This window comes from Bos indicus x Bos taurus, chromosome 5 (assembly GCF_003369695.1).
Source record: "Bos indicus x Bos taurus breed Angus x Brahman F1 hybrid chromosome 5, Bos_hybrid_MaternalHap_v2.0, whole genome shotgun sequence".
In the NCBI taxonomy this organism is placed as follows: Eukaryota; Metazoa; Chordata; class Mammalia; order Artiodactyla; family Bovidae; genus Bos; species Bos indicus x Bos taurus.
This window is the reverse complement of record NC_040080.1, coordinates 87,645,340-87,665,075: the sequence shown is the minus strand read 5'-3', so window position 1 is coordinate 87,665,075 and position 19,736 is coordinate 87,645,340. Positions and strand designations below refer to the sequence as shown.

The 19,736-nt window shown below is 36.3% G+C and overlaps 1 protein-coding gene across 3 annotated transcripts in view; it reads left to right on the top strand.

The window, feature by feature from the left end:
- RPAP3 (RNA polymerase II associated protein 3) overlaps positions 1–19,529 on the top strand; it is a 38,172-nt gene extending 18,643 nt beyond the window's left edge. For all 3 annotated transcript variants that reach the window (XM_027542671.1, XM_027542672.1, XM_027542670.1), the window contains exons 10-17: positions 6,686–6,807; positions 8,128–8,198; positions 8,318–8,419; positions 13,270–13,508; positions 14,747–14,933; positions 16,031–16,128; positions 16,592–16,692; positions 19,211–19,529. In XM_027542671.1, the coding sequence (XP_027398472.1) occupies positions 6,686–6,807; positions 8,128–8,198; positions 8,318–8,419; positions 13,270–13,508; positions 14,747–14,933; positions 16,031–16,128; positions 16,592–16,692; positions 19,211–19,296 (1,006 nt within the window). In that variant the 3' untranslated portion in view covers positions 19,297–19,529. The remainder of the gene's footprint in view (positions 1–6,685; positions 6,808–8,127; positions 8,199–8,317; positions 8,420–13,269; positions 13,509–14,746; positions 14,934–16,030; positions 16,129–16,591; positions 16,693–19,210) is intronic.
- The last annotated feature ends 207 nt before the right edge of the window (positions 19,530–19,736 follow it).

Genomic DNA, 19,736 nt, shown 5'->3' with positions numbered 1-19,736 from the left:
TCAGCAGAATACTATATCTGATGATAGAAACTACGTCTTTGTTGTAATACTACACACTGCTGCTGCTGCTAAGTCACCTCAGTCATGTCCGATTCTGTGCGACCCCCATAGACGGCAGCCCACCAGGCTCCCCCGTCCCTGGGATTCTCCAGGCAAGAACACCAGAGTGGGTTGCCATTTCCTTCTCCAATGCATGAAAGTGAAAAGTGAAAGGGAAGTCGCTCAGTCGTGTCCAACTTTTCGCGACCCCATGGACTGCAGCCTACCAGGCTCCTCCATCCATGGGATTTTCCAGGCAAGAGTACTGGAGTGGGGTGCCATTGCCTTCTCCAATACTACACACTAGTTATAGAATTAAAAATTCCTATAAATATTATAAGTAGAGATTCTAAACTTACTGGTGCCACAGACCGCTTTGGCTGCATGGTGCACTTTTCTCAAGATAATATTTAAGTGTGTAGTTATACATTTAGGATTACAAAGGAAACCAACTATATTGAAATAGAGTTTTAAAAATATTAAGATTTGTGACGTTAGTTCAGTCACTCAGTCGTGTCCGACTCTTTGTCACCCCATGGACTGTAGCACGCCAGGCTTCACCAACTCACGGAGCTTGCTCAGACTCATTTCCATTGAGTTGGTGATGCCATTCAACCATCTTATCCTCTGTCGTCCCCTTCTCCTGCCTTCAGTCTTTCCTAGCATCGGGTCTTTTCCACTGAGTCAGTTCTTTGCATGAGGTGGCCAGAGTATTAGAGCTTCAGCTTCAGCATCAGTCCTTTCAATGAATATTCAGGACTAATTTCCTTTAAGAGCTTCCCTCATAGCTCAGTCAGTGAAGAATCTACCTGCAATGCAGGAGAGCAGGGTTCGATTCCTGGGTCGAGAAGATTCCCTGGAAAAGGAAATGGCAACCACTCCAGAATTCTTACCTGGAGAATCCCATGGATAGAGGAGCCTGACAGGCTACAGTCCATGGGGTCACAAGAGTCGGACACAACTTAGTGACTAAACCACCACCAATTTCCTTTAGGATTGACTGGTTTGATCTCCTTGCAGTCCAAGGGACTCTCAAGAGTCTTCTCCAATATCACAGTTCAGAAGCATCAATTCTTCAGGGTTCAGCCCTGTTTATGTGAGAGTTGGACCCAACTCTTACATCCATACATGACTACCGGAAAAAAGATAGCTTTGACTAGATGGACCTTTGTTGGCAAAGTAATGTCTCAGCTTTTTATTATGCTGTCTAGGTTGGTCATAGCTATTCTTCCAAGGAGCAAGTGTCTTTTAATTTCATGGCTGCAGTCACCATCTGCAGTGATTTTGGAGCCCAAGAAAATAAGTCTGTCACTGTTTCCATTGTTTCCCCATCTGTTTGCCATGACATGATGGGACCGGATGCCATGATCTTTGTTTTTTGAATGTTGAGCTTTAAGCCAGCCTTTTTACTCTCCTATTTCACCTTCATCAAGAGGCTCTTTAGTTCCTCATCGCTTTCTGCCATAAGAGTAGTGTCATCTGCATATCTGAGGTTATTGATACTTCTCCCTGCAATCTTGATTCCAGCTTGTGCTTCATCAAAATTTGTGATATAATGGTATGTATACTTTTAAAGATTAACACGCTACAGAGGCTTCCCTGGTGGCTCAGTAGTAAAGAATCCGCCTGCCAATGCAGGAGACACAGGTTCACTCCTTGATCCGAAAAGATGCCACATGCTGCAGAGCAACTAAGCCCGTTGCCACAACTGTTGAGCCTGTGCTCTCGAGCCTGGGAGCCGCAACTACTGAAGCCCATTTGCTCCCTAGAACCTGTGTTCAGCAACAAGAGAAGCCACCGCAATGAGAAGCCAGCTCATTGCAACTAAAGAGTAACCCCCGTTCACCGCAACTAGAGAAAAGCCTCACAGCAATGGAGACTCAGCACAGATATAAATAAATAAATAAAATTATTAAAAAGAAATTAAACACAATACAAAATGAGAAACTGCGTTTAAAATACAGGCAAGTTATAGAGAGGGTCATACTGAGTGAAGTAAGTCAGATAGAGAAGGAGAAATATAATAATAACATCCCTTATATGTGGAATCTAAAAAGAAATTATACAAATGAACTTATTTACAAAACAGAGAGAGACTTACAGATTTAGAAAATGAATCTGTTGTTGCCAGGGGGAGGGGATAGTGAAAGGTTGCTGTTGAATCACACAAAGACAACGAGATTCTTGGCCCCGGCCCCCAGAGGAGAAGAATTCAATCTGGGGCCAGAGATGAGGCTTGATCGCTCAGAGCTTTTGTGTAATAAAGTTTTATTAAAGTATAAAGGAGATAGAGAAAGCTTCTGACATAGGAATCAGAAGGGGGCAGAAGGAGTACCCCTCTGCTAGTCTTCAGCTGGATGTTATATAGTCACTAGCAGTCTGTTAATGAAAGAAAGGAATGTTTTAAAACTCAGAATGGCACCAGGCCCCTCACCCATAAGATGTATTTTGGGATAATCTTGGCACCAAATGGTTCATCCTGGGCCATAAAATGATTAACTTGAATCTTGAAGAAGGGCAGATCACCATACAAGTAGTTTCATTTACATAGATTAGGGGAACAATATCTGAGTAAAACATACTGGTTTGTCAAGTAGGTTCTGAGCCATGAGGCAGAACCGACTTGAAGACAGTTTGGGGTAAATGCATAGTATATTAGCATAGCTTAAGATAAACATTTCCGTAAGAAAAATGCATTGGTTATCTGTAGGTTTGAGAATAGTTAACTTCAGGTAAAGCCAGGTGTCATTATGGCAGGGCAGTATTTGAAGAGAAACCTCCTTTTAAATTTGTATACAGAAGGAAAAAATATCGCTAGTTTGTTTCCTCCTGCCACTTAAGAGAGAGAAAAATGTCTGACACTTGCAGGCTATTTCCTCGGTTTGGAGACCCCTGGCCTTCCTGCCTGTTACCCTCCCAGTAGTTAGGGAGTTTGGGAAGGTCATGTACACACTACCATATTTAAAATGGATAACCAACAAAGACCTACTGTACAGCACATGGAACTCTCCTCAGTGTTGGTGCCAGCCTGGATGGGAGCGGGGTTTGGGGGAGAGGGGTTACATGTGTATGTATGACTGAGTCCTGTTGCTGTTCGCCTGAAACTACTGTAGCATTGTTAATTGGCTGTACCCCAGTACAAAATAAAAACTTAACAAAAGTTTCCAAACCTAAAATAAATATAAGCAAGTTAAAGTTAAAAAATTTTTAAAGACATGATATTGTGAAAGTTTGAATAAAGCCGCTAGAATTTGGGGATGTTCATTGACACGTCTTCTACGTATTGATCAACCAGTAAATGTGTCTTACTTTCTGGGAATGCCCAGAAAGCAGCACAGATGATTACATTACCAGTGTGGTAATGGTGGCTCATGGTAAAGAATTTGCCAGTGCGAGGAGACAAAGGAGACGTGGCTTTGATCCCTGGGTCAGGAAGATCTCCTGGAGGAAGAAATGGCAACACACTCCATACATACGGCTTCACTCTTTGGTGTCTAAGTGACTGGTAGGGACAGAGTTGCCTGCTGGTTGGCCAGCTGTGTCATAGGAGCATTTACAAACAGGTACTGTGATCACGTGCAAACAAACATCAGGTTAAATTACCCCGTTATTTCCGAAATAGTTGTGCTAACTCAAAGATATCTGTGACAAATGTGGTGTGATATGAAAATATCTGATTTTTTTTGTTTTATTTTTCTCTTTCTACATTATTTTTATTTTTTTTTCTAATTTTATTTTTAAACTTTACATAATTGTATTAGTTTTGCCAAATATCAAAATGAATCCATCACAGGTATACATGTGTTCCCCATCCCGAACCCTCCTCCCTCCTCCCTCCCCCTCCTCCCTCCTCCCTCCCCATACCATCCCTCTGGGCCGTCCCAGCGCACCAGCCCCAAGCATCCAGCATCGTGCATCGAACCTGGACTGGCAACTCGTTTCCTACATGATATTTTACATGTTTCAATGCCATTCTCCCAAATCTTCCCACCCTCTCCCTCTCCCACAGAGTCCATAAGACTGTTCTATACATCAGTGTCTCTTTTGCTGTCTCGTACACCGGGTTATTGTTACCATCTTTCTAAATTCCATATATATGCGTTAGTATACTGTATTTATGTTTTTCCTTCTGGCTTACTTCACTCTCTATAATAGGCTCCAGTTTCATCCACCTCATTAGAACTGATTCAAATGTATTCTTTTTAATGGCTGAGTAATACTCCATTGTGTATATGTACCACAGCTTTCTTATCCATTCATCTGCTGATGGACATCTAGGTTGCTTCCATGTCCTGGCTATTATAAACAGTGCTGCGATGAACATTGGGGTACACGTGTCTCTTTCCCTTCTGGTTTCCTCAGTGTGTATGCCCAGCAGTGGGATTGCTGGATCATAAGGCAGTTCTATTTCCAGTTTTTCAAAACCACTATGAGGTACCATTTCACACCAGTCAGAATGGCTGCAATCCAAAAGTCTACAAATAATAAATGCTGGAGAGGGTGTGGAGAAAAGGGAACCCTCTTACACTGTTGGTGGGAATGCAAACTAGTACAGCCACTATGGAGAACAGTGTGGAGATTCCTTAAAATATCTGATTTTTATTGGTGACAAAGGCATAGGTACTGTTTTTACTAATGTGGTTTATTATCTGCAGTTGTAATTGAAAGGAAAGCTACATGTCATTTAAAAGTTAATGGTAGTAAGGATGTAGTATTTTTCCCATCCAGATTTTCAGATCTCTTAAAGGATCACAGGCTATCATAGAAGAAAATTTTTAATTTGTATTTCATTTCATTGAAACTAACAGACTCACTAGAGATGTATTGTTTTGATTAGACTGAGTAAAAGTCATTGCATTTCTTACTAACTTAGGGAAATTTTGAATTTTGCTATTCAGGAATTGCACATGATTAAAAAATTATAAGGCCTACATTTTTAGGTTTGATTAATGCCAAGAATAATACCTTGTAATAGATTAGAGATTATATCTACATTTATGAGGACTCTAATTTATTGTGTTTTGTTGCTTTGGTTGATAACCACATAAGTATATCATAGCAAGTTTTTTTTAATTTAGAAGACCTATGTGAGTCTTACTTGCATATATTTCTAGTATGTCTTTATTTTTTTTGGCTGCACTGCCCAGCTTGCAGTCTTAGTTCCCTGACCATGGTTCACACCTGTACCCTCAGCAATGAAAATGCTGAGTCCTAGCCATTGGACCACCAGGAAATTCCCTTTAGTGTGTCTTCTAGATTTACAGTTAATGTCTGAAGTTTTCTCTACTAATAGTGAGTGCTGTCAGGTACTATCTGTCGTAGACTAGATGAGGAACAGGGAAAAGAGCAACTTTTCAAACAGGAGTTTGAACGGAACCAAGATGTAAAGGGATGGTATGATTAGTGAGGTGAAGAAACAGGTCTAGTGTCCCAGTGCAGGTTCAAAGACACAGGAAGCAAAAATGCCATGGTACCTTCTGGAAAGGGCAGGAGGTTCATATGATGACTGATACGCAGGGGCACTGGCAGAGATAAGGCTGGAGAGCCAAGCAAGCCCCCAGCTTTGTGCTCTGCAGAGGAGCTCGACTTCATCCTAAAAAGTGTGGAGACCATGCAGTATCTTGAATGGGAAAATGATGTAATCAGTCATGTAGAGAATAAACTGGTTGGGGCATGGACATGAACACACACAAACATAATCTTTTGCTCAGAAGTGAATTAAAGAATTCAGAAAAAAAAAAAAAAAGAATTCAGGGGTGTTTAATCTTGTTCATATTAGGTCTTATTTTGAAGGTAGGATGGCATTCATTTAGGTCTTGGGAAGAATGTGATCACAGAAGATTCTTTTTTTTTTTAAGAAAAAATTCTTATGAAACTTTTCATAGTAAACTCTGTACCAAATCATTTAGTTTTCACAGGCCATACCTTTTTTGTCATATTTAGTTCCACTTTTTTCCCGCCTGAGTTATTATAAAGTAAATCCTTGACATGATATTTCATCCTTTAAGGATGCTTCATACATAATCACAATACTATTATTTTGCCAAGTAAATTCATAACAATTCATTAATGTCATTTTAATATATGAGGATATCAAGATTTTTATTTTATTTTTTTTAGCTTTTCTTTTTTGTTATGAAGCAGTACCTAGTCAGACTGAATTGATTGCTGATTGCATGGCTGAGTAGAATTTATGAAAAGTATTAGATGATATTCTTTCACATACACAATGAATTCGAAGTGTGTGTTGTTTTCCTTAGGTGATGTGTAGTATGGGTAAATCTTAATGAAGTTTGGAGAACTGATGCCAGTTACTGCTAATGTAGTAACTGTACATGTTGAGAGTTGGAGGGGAGGTTTGCTGTGGTGTTTTGTCTGCTTTATTCATATTTTACCATCATTAATTCCATCCTTCCACCAGACTAATTTCTGACTTCACTTAATCTGTTACCTTCTCCCTCCTCAACCAGAGGATTCCAAAATTTGGTGAGAATAAAAAATTTAGAAATTAGTCTTCTGCCTTAAACAGAGATTTGGGAATTGGTAATTGAAACTATATGTATATTTTTTTATATTAGAAACTCAGTTTACATTAAGTTTTTTATAAGCTACATTTTCTCCTTAGTATTTATATCATGTTTAATAGGTATGAAGAGGCTGAAAAAGACTGCACACAAGCTGTCTTGTTAGATGGCTCATATTCTAAAGCTTTTGCCAGAAGAGGAACTGCAAGAACATTTTTGGGAAAGCTAAGTGAGGCCAAACAAGGTAAGACTATTTTTATAACAACTGGCTCTCTCTCTCCCTGTTGACACTCTCAAGTTATAGTAGCAGACATTTTTGTAGCCTTTCCACAGTTTGAGGATACAGAACTTGGAGAAGTACATTTTCTTTCACAGTTTAGGTTTGCAAGTTTGGAGAAATTGAGCTTCTATAGTGGGCCTGGTTATCTTCTAATAGCAGTACAGTCTGGCCAATTGTCAATCAAAATTAATGAAAATTTTGAATTATAGGTGAGAAGGAAAAAAGCAGGAAAAAGGCAAGAATGAAAAGAAAAGGAATCAACAATCAGGAGATAGAGGATAATTTGAGATCTGTAATGATGCCTTTTTTCCTTGCTTGCTGCTGATTATTTTTTTTCACAATCTGTCTTTTTAGTATTTATTCTTAGTCATTTTGAAGAACCAGCTTATTTCTCTTGTGTATATTTTCTGTTTTATTTATTTCTGCTCTTTATTTCCTTCCTTCAGCGGTCTTTTGGCTTAATTTGCCAGTTTTCTAACTTACTGATGCATCAGTAGTTACATAGTTGATTTTCAGCCTTTGTTTTTGACATGTTCATTTAAATCTGGCCCTTTAAAGTCTGGCTTCAACTGTAGCCCATGCATTTTTTTTTTTATTATGGTAAAATATACATAACATAGAATTTAGTGTTTAAGCCATTTTTAAGTGTACAATTCAATGCATTGAGTACATTCACCTTTTGTGCAACCATCACCATTGTACGTCTCCAGAACGTTTTCATCATTCCATTTTGAATACTTTGTCATTTGACAGTAATTCTCTATTGCCCCTTCGCCAGCATTCTATTTTCTGTCTCTGAATTTGACTGTTCCAGGTACCTCATATGAGTAAAGAATCATAAAATAGTTATCCTTTTATATCTGGCTTACTTCACTTAGTGTGTCTCCAAGACTCATCCATATTGTAGCATATATCAGAATTGGATTCCTTTTTAAGTCTGAATAATATTCCATGATCTGGAATTCTCTTAGATTCTCTCTTACATTTGGTGAGTTACCCCATCATTTGTTATCAGAGCTTTGATAAGCAGATGACCTCCAGCCCTCAGGCCTCAGTTGTGTCATTATGAAGTGAAATTGTAGTGAAGCTTACCTGAGAATTGATATAAAGCAAAGAGAAAAGCACTCAATAAGCGTTAGTTCTTATTATTGCTCACCAGTTTCCTAGCATCCCGAGTAAAGCTTCTTGAGATGTAGGTATGTGGTTATTAACTAAATATATGATTTCTTGAACTCCGTAAGGTGTTTGCACTAATTTATTATGTTTCTTAAAAATTTGTTTTAGATTTTGAAACTGTTTTACTTTTGGAGCCTGGAAATAAACAGGCAGTAACTGAACTTTCCAAAATTAAAAAGGTAAGCGTTCTTCTTTCCACCAAAATATGGTCCTATCTTCTGAAGCATAAATGCTTTTATTTGTTGTGTGATTAACTTGAGAATATTTTGATAGTCATAATTACAAATTTATTTTCAAGGAATTAATTGAGAAAGGACACTGGGATGATGTCTTTCTTGATTCTACTCAAAGGCAAAATGTGATAAAACCCATTGATAATCTGCCTCATCTTGGATCAACTGTAAGTAAACCTGAATTTTTCTCCTTGCTATTTAAATATCACTGCTATAATAAACTGAGTTGAAACAAGCTGTTGAATTAGTAGGTCTCTTAAAAGATATGTTGAGATCTCTTCCTAGAACCAGTTTTAGAATCTTAAAAAAATACTTCTTAGGAATATTGGCATAAGAAAATTGGAGGAAATGGAACTGTTTTAAGTTCTGTCATAACTTTTTAAAGTGTCCTTTAATTTAACACTAAATATTTCTTCATATTTTCTGATTAAAAAGAAATTTGAAGCAGTTGTGCGTTTTGTAATTAAATGGCTTTTATTTCTTTTACTGTTCTTATTTGAGATTGGGATTTTATTACAGTATAGTCTTGCAACTTCTGTGGGGTTAGACCTAAAATGAACACTTTGGCAAAAATCTAGTACAGGCATACCTCATTTTATTGCACTTTGCAGATACTGCACTTTTTACAGATTGAAGATTTGTGGCAACCCTCTGCTGTGCAAGTCTGTTGGCACCATTTTCCCAATAGTATTTTCTTTACTTTCTGTCTTTGTGTCACATTTTGGTAATTCTCTCAATATCTCAAACTTTTTTGTTAATATTATATTTGTTATGGTGCTCTGTGATCAGTGATCTTTGTTACTATTACAAAAAGATTATAAGGATGAAGGCTCAGATGATGGTTAGCATTGTTTTGCAATAAAAAAATTTTAAGTTATATACATTGTTTTTTTAAAGACATGCTGCTATTTCACACTTAAAAGAGTATGGTATAGTGTAAACATAACTTGTATTATGCATTAAGAAACCAAAAGCTTTAGGTGACTTGCTTTATTGCAATATTCACTTTACGTGATAGTTGTAACTGAACCTGCAGTATCTCTAAGGTATACCTGTATAGGCAGAATTATTCTTAAGAATATGTGCTGCATGTTGTTTTTAGTATACCATATTGTTTTTTATTAAGTCTAACAAAAACAGCTTTTCCTGCAGTACTGGAACGGAAAGAGTAGATGGTAAAATTCAGTGATTTGTCTTGTGTTGGACTTTTAAAATTGAATCATTTAAGGCATGTATTATTATAGATATATACACGTGTTAGTCTCTCAGTCGTGTCTGACTCTTTGTGACCCTATGGACTGTAGCATGCCAGGCTCCTCTGTCCATGGGATTTTCCAGGCAAGAATACTGGAGTGGGTTGCCATTTCCTTCTCCAGGGGATCTTCCTGACTCAGGGATTGAACATGCATCTCTTATGTCTCCCGCGTTGGCAGGCGGGTTCTTTGCCACTAGCGCCACCTGGGAATTCATGTATATGTGTATATGAATTTATATATATACATATAAATTTGCCTGGTAATTTCTGATGTTTTCTTAGTATCATATATGGAAATTATGAAAGATAAAATACATATAAAAAAGTACCCAGGACAAATTAAAATTTAAAGGATAAAGTGAACATCTATGAAACCACCAACTGGGTCAAAAAATTGAAACGTATCAGCCTCCAGAAACTTCCCTGTGTGCTCTTCACTGATCATGATTCCCTCCCTGCCCCTTGGAAGTAACTGTTAATGCATGGATGATGCTTTGAAAGAAATGCTGATTTTACAATGAAGTCAGGGCAGATATTTTTATCCTCCTTTTACTAAGGAAGAAGGCGAGGCAAAGAAAGTGTTTTGCCAAGTTCTTATTTCAAGTAACGAACAGAGGAATTCTTTAATACATTTCCTGGGTTCTTATTTTGACTTCATTCCTGAATTTTCTGAGATAATATTTCATGTGCCAGGCATAAATCTAGTTGCTTTTATACATTACATTCATTGTCACACATCGTATTTATTACCTATTATTCTGTTTTTTACAGTAAAGGTGATTAAATGTTCAATGTGATTTATACTTTTACATTTCTGTAAAATTTTGTCACAAAAATTAATTCCAAACTTTTAAAAAAATAAGCCTTTGTCACACTTTGCTTGTCCATAATTATAAAAACACTGCCACGTGGTAAGTCAAATATCTGTATGGAAGAATGTTCTGTGGCCAGTGTATCCTAAACAGCTTTTATAAATCTGTTGAGTTCTGTCCTCCCTCAGGTTGTAAATCAATTATGTTAGTAATTGTGAAAATGCAACATGAATTTTAATGTTTTGTGGCTGAATCTCAAAACAGAACACCTCCATGAATTGAGAGATCTGGGGTTAACCATTTTGTAACTGATCCAACACAAGCAAAATCATTATCTTAGTAGGAAGGGGAAAATTTGCTCTTTATTTTTGTAATAGGTCTCTGTTTTAAAATCTGGGGATTATTTTAAAAATAGTATGGCAGTTTGGTATGATGCTTTTGGTTTGATTTGAGTCCCACCTGATAAAGGCTTCCTAGGTGGCACTAGTGGTAAAAACAAAAACAAAAAAACCCTTTTGCCAGTTCAGGAGACACAGGTTCGATTCCTGGATCAGGAAGATCCCTTGGAAAAGGAAATGCAACCCACTCCAGTATTCTTGCCTGGAGAATCCCATGGACAGAGGAGCCTGGCAGGCTATAGTTCATAGGGTTGCAGAGTCGGATACAACTGAAGCAACTTAGGCAGGCAGACCACTTCATAAGCTTTAAAATCTTAGGCAAGTATGATACCTATGTGACTTTTTCTGCTTAAGCTGAAAATTACTCATAGGTTAGTTGAGATCAAAGAAGATGATGTCCAGGAATGCTAAGGCAGTTTCAGGTGAAAGAAATGTTAATTTCCTTTTCAGTCCTTTGTGTGGCCTTTGTGTGAGGCCACCTGAACACTGAGGAAAGTGGTCAGGAAAGGGGTTACTTTATTCAAGCGAGAGGCTCAACCACGGAGTTCTGTGCTTGAGGGCTGCACGTTTGACTACTTTTGGCATGTCTTCTCTAGAGAGACTGTAGGTGAGCAGTAATCTAGACCTGCTGGGCCTGGAGTTCCTAGATAGGAAGTAAGTTAGTTTCCACTAATTTATTTTCTATTATTCTATTTTCATTTTCCTGTTTTTCCATATGAAAATTTCACCTTTCTACTTGGTCTTTCTTCTCTTTCTGTTTATTTTAATTTCTGTTTTCTTTTTCTTGAAATGGTCATAAAGCTAAAGAATGGTCATAAGCTAAAGAAAATGTTATGTTTCTAAATTTTAATTTAAAAAGAGATGAATTCGGGAATTCCCTGGTGGTCCAGTGGTTAGGACTCTGTTTTCATTGTCAGCCGCCGGGGCTCAGTCCCTGGTTGGGGCACTGAGATCCCACAGGCTGTGAGGTGTGGCCAGAAAAAAAGAATTTATGCTTTTATGTTTTCTTATATCTTTCAGCTATAGTGGTATCTTTTATGTTTTTCTCCTTTTACCAGTATACTGTTATCCCCTCATCCCTCCCAGCCATCATCAGTAACATTGAGCAGCTCTCAGGAGCCAGTGGTCTACCCTTAAACAGATCATCTGTTAGGAAATTTATTAACTTGGGTCAATTTACACATTGTCATTGACAGGATTTAGGTTTTGTTTTTTGCCTCATGGTGTGACATGCAGGATGTTAGTTCCCTGACCAGGGATTGAACCTGTGTCCCCTGCAGTGGAAGTGCACGGTCTTAACCACTGGACTGCCAGGGAAGTCCCCAGGGTTTGGTTTTAAATGGGACTGCATCAATATAATTCAGTAGTTGTAGTCTCTTTTTTTATAGTCTGTCTTTAACACTATTTTTTAACATTAACATGTCCATTCTTGGTCAATATTTTGATAGAAAGCTTACTGGTTTTGATAGTTCTCAGCAAAGCAGAGGCCTTAGATTAACATGACTCTTCTTTAGAACTGCTAGAACTGCTAACAGGATTCTGTTAACAAATTTATAATAGCTTCTTTATTTATGTATATTCATCCAGTAACACTCAGTTGTTACCATTAGGTCGTTTCTTAGTTATGCTAGTGTAATGTCTGGTTTTAACACTGAGTTTAGTATAAAAGGTTTTTATATTTCAACTTTTTAATTTAAAATTCAGTTGTATAGTTGGGATGAAAACAATATACTGAAGAAAGTCTTATTTTAAAAATTAAAGTATTACGTGTAAGCTGAGAAAGAAATTGAAAATGTTTAACATCTGTTATGATTAAAATAAATAGTGAATGCTATTTATTTTAATAAATTAAAAACCATTATTATGGTCAAGTACTTACCAACTTTGTGAATATTATTTGACAAATCTTTAATCCTGGGCTGGTTTTATCCAGCTGCTACATATGAAGAAGATGCAGTTAGGTTTAAATATTGGTCTCTTTCATCCAGAATGCTGTTTATTGCCTGACCTTGTTCTGCTTAGCTAGCGTACAGTACTGATGTCATTTGGCCGTATTTTTTCTTGGTTTTGTTGCCTCTGGGATAAACTGAAGACTCCTTGAGATGGTACACAAATCCCTTTGTAAGCTGTCTTTAAGCAGCCTTTGCAGCTTTGTCTCACCTCTCCTCCCCTTGCACCAGCCGTGGTGGACGCCTCACCTTCCCACTGGCCACACTGTACCCTGTCACACTGCCAGTCCTATGTGCTTTTTCTGTGAAGCTCCCTGATGTCAATTTTTATCTTCCTTCCTCTGTTCTTTGGGCACCCTGTACCTTCACCTTTTATAGTGCCTTCTAATTATTTCTACATGCACCGTCTTTCCCCCATTTAGACATGCATATGGTAGGTGCCGTGACGCTTTTTGTTCTTTGCATTCTCAGAGGGTATGACTCCAGATAGAATTTACTTACAGCTGGAATATTGGCTGAAAGAACATTGTAACCTTTTAATTTGTGACCCTAAAATAAGAAACCTTTGTATATTGATGTAAAGAATTGATTTTATTGTTTTAGAAGCCACTCAAGAAGGTTATTATTGAAGAAACTGGTAATTTGATACAGACTGTTGATGTGCGGGATAGCACTGCTACTGTGGCTGCTGCAGAGTGTAATCCTGTTACCCTGGCGAGTGTAACAGCGACCACAGGCATGACAAATAAGAACACGAGCCAAGATGACCTTTTGCCCACAAGTGATGTCCCAAAAGCCAAAGTATTGAAAATAGAAGAAATCAGTGATACTTCAGCTCTTCAGTGAGTAGAAATACTCTTATTTGATAATCATCTGAATGGTAATAATTCCACTGGAAAATTGACAGTACTGATAAGACTTCTGGTTGTATTCTTCCTCATAACCTTTTGAACTACCCAACTTTAGATTCTGTTCTTTTTTATTCTTTTTACTTAAATGTAAGAGAGGTTTTGCTGAACGAATTATCGTTATTCCTTTACCATAGTGAGGAATTTAGAAATAATAACAGTACCTTGAACAAATTGATTTCATCTATTTTCTTTTCTAGAACTTAAGTAAATATGTTTCACTTGGTAATTCAGCAAAAATTTTTAATTTTTTGAAGGGAAGCTTCATAAACAATGTAGAATTTAGGCATTGTCATTATTCTAGCCTTTGATATTTATGATTATTTTTAGGCTCTTTAAATTTTGTTCAGAATTTTTTAAAAAGTCATGTATTTTTTAAATCATGAGAATATAAAAGACATAGATTAATAGTTTACTTTGGGGTATTGAAATTTTATTATATATTCTTGCATTGCTACTCAACAGTCCTATTAAAAACATTTTTTTTAAACTTTGAATTCTAGTAGTTCTATTTAGAGTGATAGTATAGATTGTAGGAAAACTTTTAAGTAGGCAGACTTTTTTTTAAAGGAGGAAGCATTTCTTTTTGAAATCTTTCTTGAAACTGTGATAATTCAGATAGTTCAGAGTGAAAGCTTGAGTTGTGAGTATATGTGATATAATAATGCAGTATGGGTTTCCCTGGTGGCTCAGACGGAAAAGAATCTATCTGCAATGTGGGAGACCCAGGTTCGATCCCTGGGTTGGGAAGATCCCCTGGAGAAGGGAATGGCAACTCACTCCGGTCTTCTTGTCTGGAGAATTCCATGGCCAGAGGAGCCTGGTGGAATACAGTCCATGGGTTTGCAAAGAGTCAGACACGACTGAGCACTAACACTGTTACTACTAATGCAGTGTATGGAAATAGTTTGTCAAAAGGTGGCAAGGCTGTTAGCCCAGCTAAAGAGAATAGGCAGTACATAGTCAGCACACAAAAGTTTGTAGAAGTATAATGTCTTGCCAAAATTATACATATATTATCAGCTGAAAGAATTTACTACTGGTAGAATATAAATAGATAACACACTATTAATAAAGTCAGAGATTTTAGAATCTCTATTGATGTTTCTGTATATAAACTTTGACTGTTTGTGTTTCTTTTCTGATTATTTGATACCTCTGAAATATTTCAGCTCTCATGTCAATTTGAAAAAGGATGTATGTCAGTCTTTGAGTGAGAAGATTCCTACAGAGGTAGACAAAGCACCTGCTCAGTTTATCAGGGCTGTTCTTCCTCCAGTTCCTGCAAACTCATTTCAGCTTGAATCTGATTTCAGACAACTGAAAAGTTCTCCAGATATGTTGTATCAGTACTTGAAGGTAAGAGGTAGGAAGCTAGTAGTTCTCTTGTAAGTTAGAGGTCAAAGAACTTCTTTTGTTGCCATATAATAATAGGGTTGTATTTGCTTTGTAAACAGTATGATTCTGCGCTTCCCTGATAGCTCAGTTGGTAAAGAATCTGCCTGCATTGCAGGAAACCCCGGTTTGATTCCTGGGTCGGGAAGATCCGTTGGAGAAGGGATAGGCTACCCACTCCAGTATTCTTGGGCTTTCCTGGTGGCTCAGCTGGTAAAGAATCTGCCTGCAATGTGGGAGACCTTGGTTCGATCCCTGGGTTGGGAAGATCCCCTGGAGAAGGGAAAGGCTACCCACTCCAGCATTCTGAGTGACTTTCACTTTCACGTCTCTTATACAGTGTGATTGTAGAAAATGCTCTTACCCCTTGCCTAATAAATACATCATCCTGATCAGGCACATACGTCATCCTGATCAGGCCATTTTAAGTATTTGCAACCAGGGAACCTTTGGAAATAGGTTCTGTGTTAAATTTTGTTTTGTAACAGAAACAATCTAATTTCATACATCAGGACTTAAACTTAATTCTCCATTCTTTAAGATGAGGAAAGAAGCTAAAATACAGTGAGTGCCTTCTGTGTGCTAAACTATGCTTACAATATTTAGGTAATCATTCTCCTGAAAATGAACTTTTATTTGCTCACGGAAGAGTCAAATCATATGAAATTCACCAAATAATGGATTTTTTAGCACTTTTTCAAGTGTAATTACTGTAATAATTTCTTATAATTGGTATGTCATATTTCAAAATATATTATCTCATGTAGATCTATTTTTTAAACTCTCTTTTTATTGCTCCTTGAGCTCTCTTGTTTCCTATTTCTCTTGGGTGATATATGTCTCTCCATGAGATTTTTCTGTGAATTGAGCAGAGTAAATATCTTACAGTCCCTCTAACTTTCTGTCATAGTTACATTTCAATGTGATTCCCCATTATTATTCATTAAATACTTATGCATAGGAGTTATTCTTTACTATGTTGATCTAAGCAATTATTATATAAATAATTTGTGATTGGGAATATTGCCATAATTTTCTAACTCCTTATTATTTTTCCCAAGCAAATTGAACCATCCTTGTATCCCAAGTTGTTTCAGAAAAATCTAGATCCAGATGTATTCAACCAAATCATTAAAATTCTGCATGACTTTTACATTGAGTAAGTAAATTTAGTTATACTTTCCTACTGTAATGCTCAGCTACTTTTAGTTATTTGGAAAATTCATCCTTTTTGGTATCATACTGCTACCTTTTATTTTGCAGAATTAGCTATATTGTAAAGTTTACTGTTGCAGTAGTGTAAAGAAATACAAGTATAAACATGAAAAGGGAAATGATTAGGAGAAAAAAGGACTTACAGATTTTTTTAGAGAAAGGTGGAGTATAGAAGTGACAAGTATTATAGCAGATTAATAATGTCTCTTCTATGCCTCACATTTAAGAATATTAGTTTCTTCAGTTGACTTGATAAGCTCTTCATTTGGACACTTAAAATATAGACAGTGTGCAGGAACAAAAGATAAATGAAGACTTTATTTATATATAATTAGAAATATTATTTTAGTAAGCAGAACTAAATGAGCTGCTTTTAATTGATCATTTGCTTTTTATTTGGACTTCAGGAAAGAAAAGCCATCACTCATCTTTGAAATCTTACAAAGACTTTCTGAACTAAGAAGGTTTGATATGGCAGTGATGTTTATGTCAGAATCTGAGAAGAAAAGTGAGTTCTATAGAAAAAGCTTTTCCTTTACTCTTTATTCTTGTGTGTTCCTTTATTTAACAAATGATAGAAAATATTTATTGAATGTCAGTTATGTACAAAGTGTGTGCAATTTAATTGCAGTTTAATTAAATTGAGTTACAGTTAAATTAGGTAAAATTTTTCAGTCAGTGTAGGTATGATTATCATTTTGCTCTTACAAAAGGGGAAACTGAGGCATATATAGGTAAGGAACTTGATTGAGGTTCCACAGCTAGGAAGCCAGACCCAGGATTTAAACCAAGGTGGTCTGAACTCTTCTACTTGAAAATATAGTATCAGTGTAATGGTTGAGCTTCTGGCATGGTGGAACATGTACAGGGTCCCTGCCATAGGAGCATGCAGTGGGGTGTGGGTACATAGGTGGTCGCAACCATTTTTTTTGGCTAATATCTTTGAGTTTGTTTGATTTAAGCTGAATTCTCAAAAAACTACTGGAGTCAGATGAAGGGAGTGAGGATGTGTAGAGGTTTTGAGGCAGGAGAGGGCAAATTGAACTCAGAAAATTAAAAGGAGTGCAGTGTGGCTGAATTGTAGAGTTAGAGGGTAAAGAGAGGCAGGTGATGAACTTGAAGAATTATATCCCTTATTTATTTCTACATCTCAGTCTTTGGCATATAGTGTCAGTTTTGGGGAACCCTAATTTAAGTAAAATCAAACTATAGAGACACTTCAATTACAGTTGTCCCTTGAACAGTGTGGGGGTTAGGGGAACGATCCCTCCACGCAGTTGAAAATCTGCATACAATTTTACAGTCAGTCCACAGCATCTGAGATTCTTCATCCAGATTCAGTCAACTCTGGATCATGTAGTACTATAGTATTTCTACTGAAAAATATCCATCTGTAAGTGGATCTGTGCAGTTCAAACTCATGTTGTTCAAGGGTCAATGGTACTCAAGAGTTTTAAGCTATAGTCTAGTTTTAGAAAGAGAAAAATCATTAGAATGCACCTCCTGGACTAAACACATTTGAGCTCCTTTTCTGTCTCTTCTTTATGTTTGTAGCAGTGACGTTGAGTCTGAATCACTGAAGAAAATACTCTTTATGTTGTATTTAAGGAAGTGGACCTAGTTTAGAGAGATTCTTAATAAACTTAAACCAAAAGAATTCTCTGCTTAATCTTTAGTTAATCAGAAATAGTCCCTGAAATTCCCTCAAGGTATTAGTTTGTTATTACTATTCTGACTTCATTTTCTATCACTGTTTAAAGTCATTCTGCCTACCTCACTGACTGTGTTTTTTAATGTACCAAGTTGCCAGGCTTCTTGTAGCCTCAGGGTCTTTGTGTTTGCTGTTTCTCTCAGCCAGGACTATCCTTCCCTGCCTCTTCTTCATTTCATTCAGTTTCCACCTAATAGGCACTGCCTCAGAGTCACCTTTCCTCACAGGCCTGCTCAAAATAACTGCCCGCCTCCCCTTCCTCCTCACTGTCTGTCATCTTGCCTGGCTTTGTTTTCTTCATAAGACAGAACTACAATAGTGGACAGTATTTTAAGTGTGTATTATTTCTCTATCCCTAATAGAATGAAAGCTCCATGACAGCAGGAATGTTTATCTACCTTGTTCTCTGGGTCTCAGGGTATTAGAATAGTGCTTAGTACATAAAAACCTTAGCATGAGTGCTTGACTGAATGGATTTCTTGTCACTATGATGTGGTTACTTGAAGTGTACTCAAAGAATGTGAGTTGGTCTTCCAAACTGGCCTACCAACAGTACTGTCTTGGTTGGATCACCACTCTCTGCTAGGTTACACATGGAAGCATTTAGAGTAGTTTCTAGCATGTAACTAAATATTCAATAATTAGTAGCTATTGTTGTCTTTTATTGTCATTGTTATTAGTAATAACTGTTAGCTAGTTTTAATGTTGAGGGATATAGTATGAACTCTATAGCAGTGTTTTCCAAAATGTTAACTGTGGACAGTTCACCTGTATGAAAAATAAAGATTTTATTATGACTCATAAGGAAATCTTATTTTTAACTTTTAATTGTTATATATTTTATTATATATTTAAAAAATATATAGCTTACCCATCAAACATGATTTTTGTGGATATTACTGCTAATTGTCTATTTATAGTAGTGATAAAAAATTTTATTTTAAAATAAAATGATTTCAGTTTGAAAAACAGTTAATTGGAATATTAAGTAAATAAAAGTATACTTGTTATACGGGGCAAAAATCTTTAAGGTAGTACAGAATGAATTATGTTTAATCTGCAAAGTTCATGTCATTAAGGATATAGGGAAAATTGTTTATTGCTAAAGCAAAATATTCTGGCAAGAAGTATCATTGGGTTGCTGTATAATTTTCTGTTCTCGGGTTGGTTCTTTAAATATCTGAATTAGAATTTACAAATAACCCTAACGATTGCTTTAAAATGTAAAAAGTATTTAACAGACTTGATTATTCCTTTTAATTTTTGCTTTACTTTTTAAAAATAGAGATTAAAATGAAATTTTTTTCTTTTTCAGTTACACGTGTATTATTCAATCACATAGACAAATCAGGATTGAATGATAACTCTGTTGAAGAACTCAAGAAAAGATATGGTGGTTGATTTCCATTTTTGCTGAAATTATTGCCTCTTTAAATTTCATATGTAAATTTTTTTCTACTGAAATTAAATGTTTTGCTTTTTAAGAAAATTAAATCATACAGAAAAAGGACTGTTTCTGGACATAAGCTAATTAAGTGTAAAGTGAATTGTGATTAGTGAGAAATATACTTAAGTGAACTATTTATAAGTTTTTTCTGAAAATAAAAATATAAATAATGAGGTATACTTGTAAAGATCAGTATTTTATTTTGTAAGTCACTTTAAATGTTTAGAGTATTCTTCAGTGCCTCATGTTACATTATTTTTATATTTTTATGAGTTTTTGTAACCACATGATAAGGTTGCTTCATAAGCATATAATAAAAGTATATTTATAGAGAATTAGGTAGATAATCATGTTGTTTCATTATAAAATGGTTTCATATCATTGTGCCAGTTCA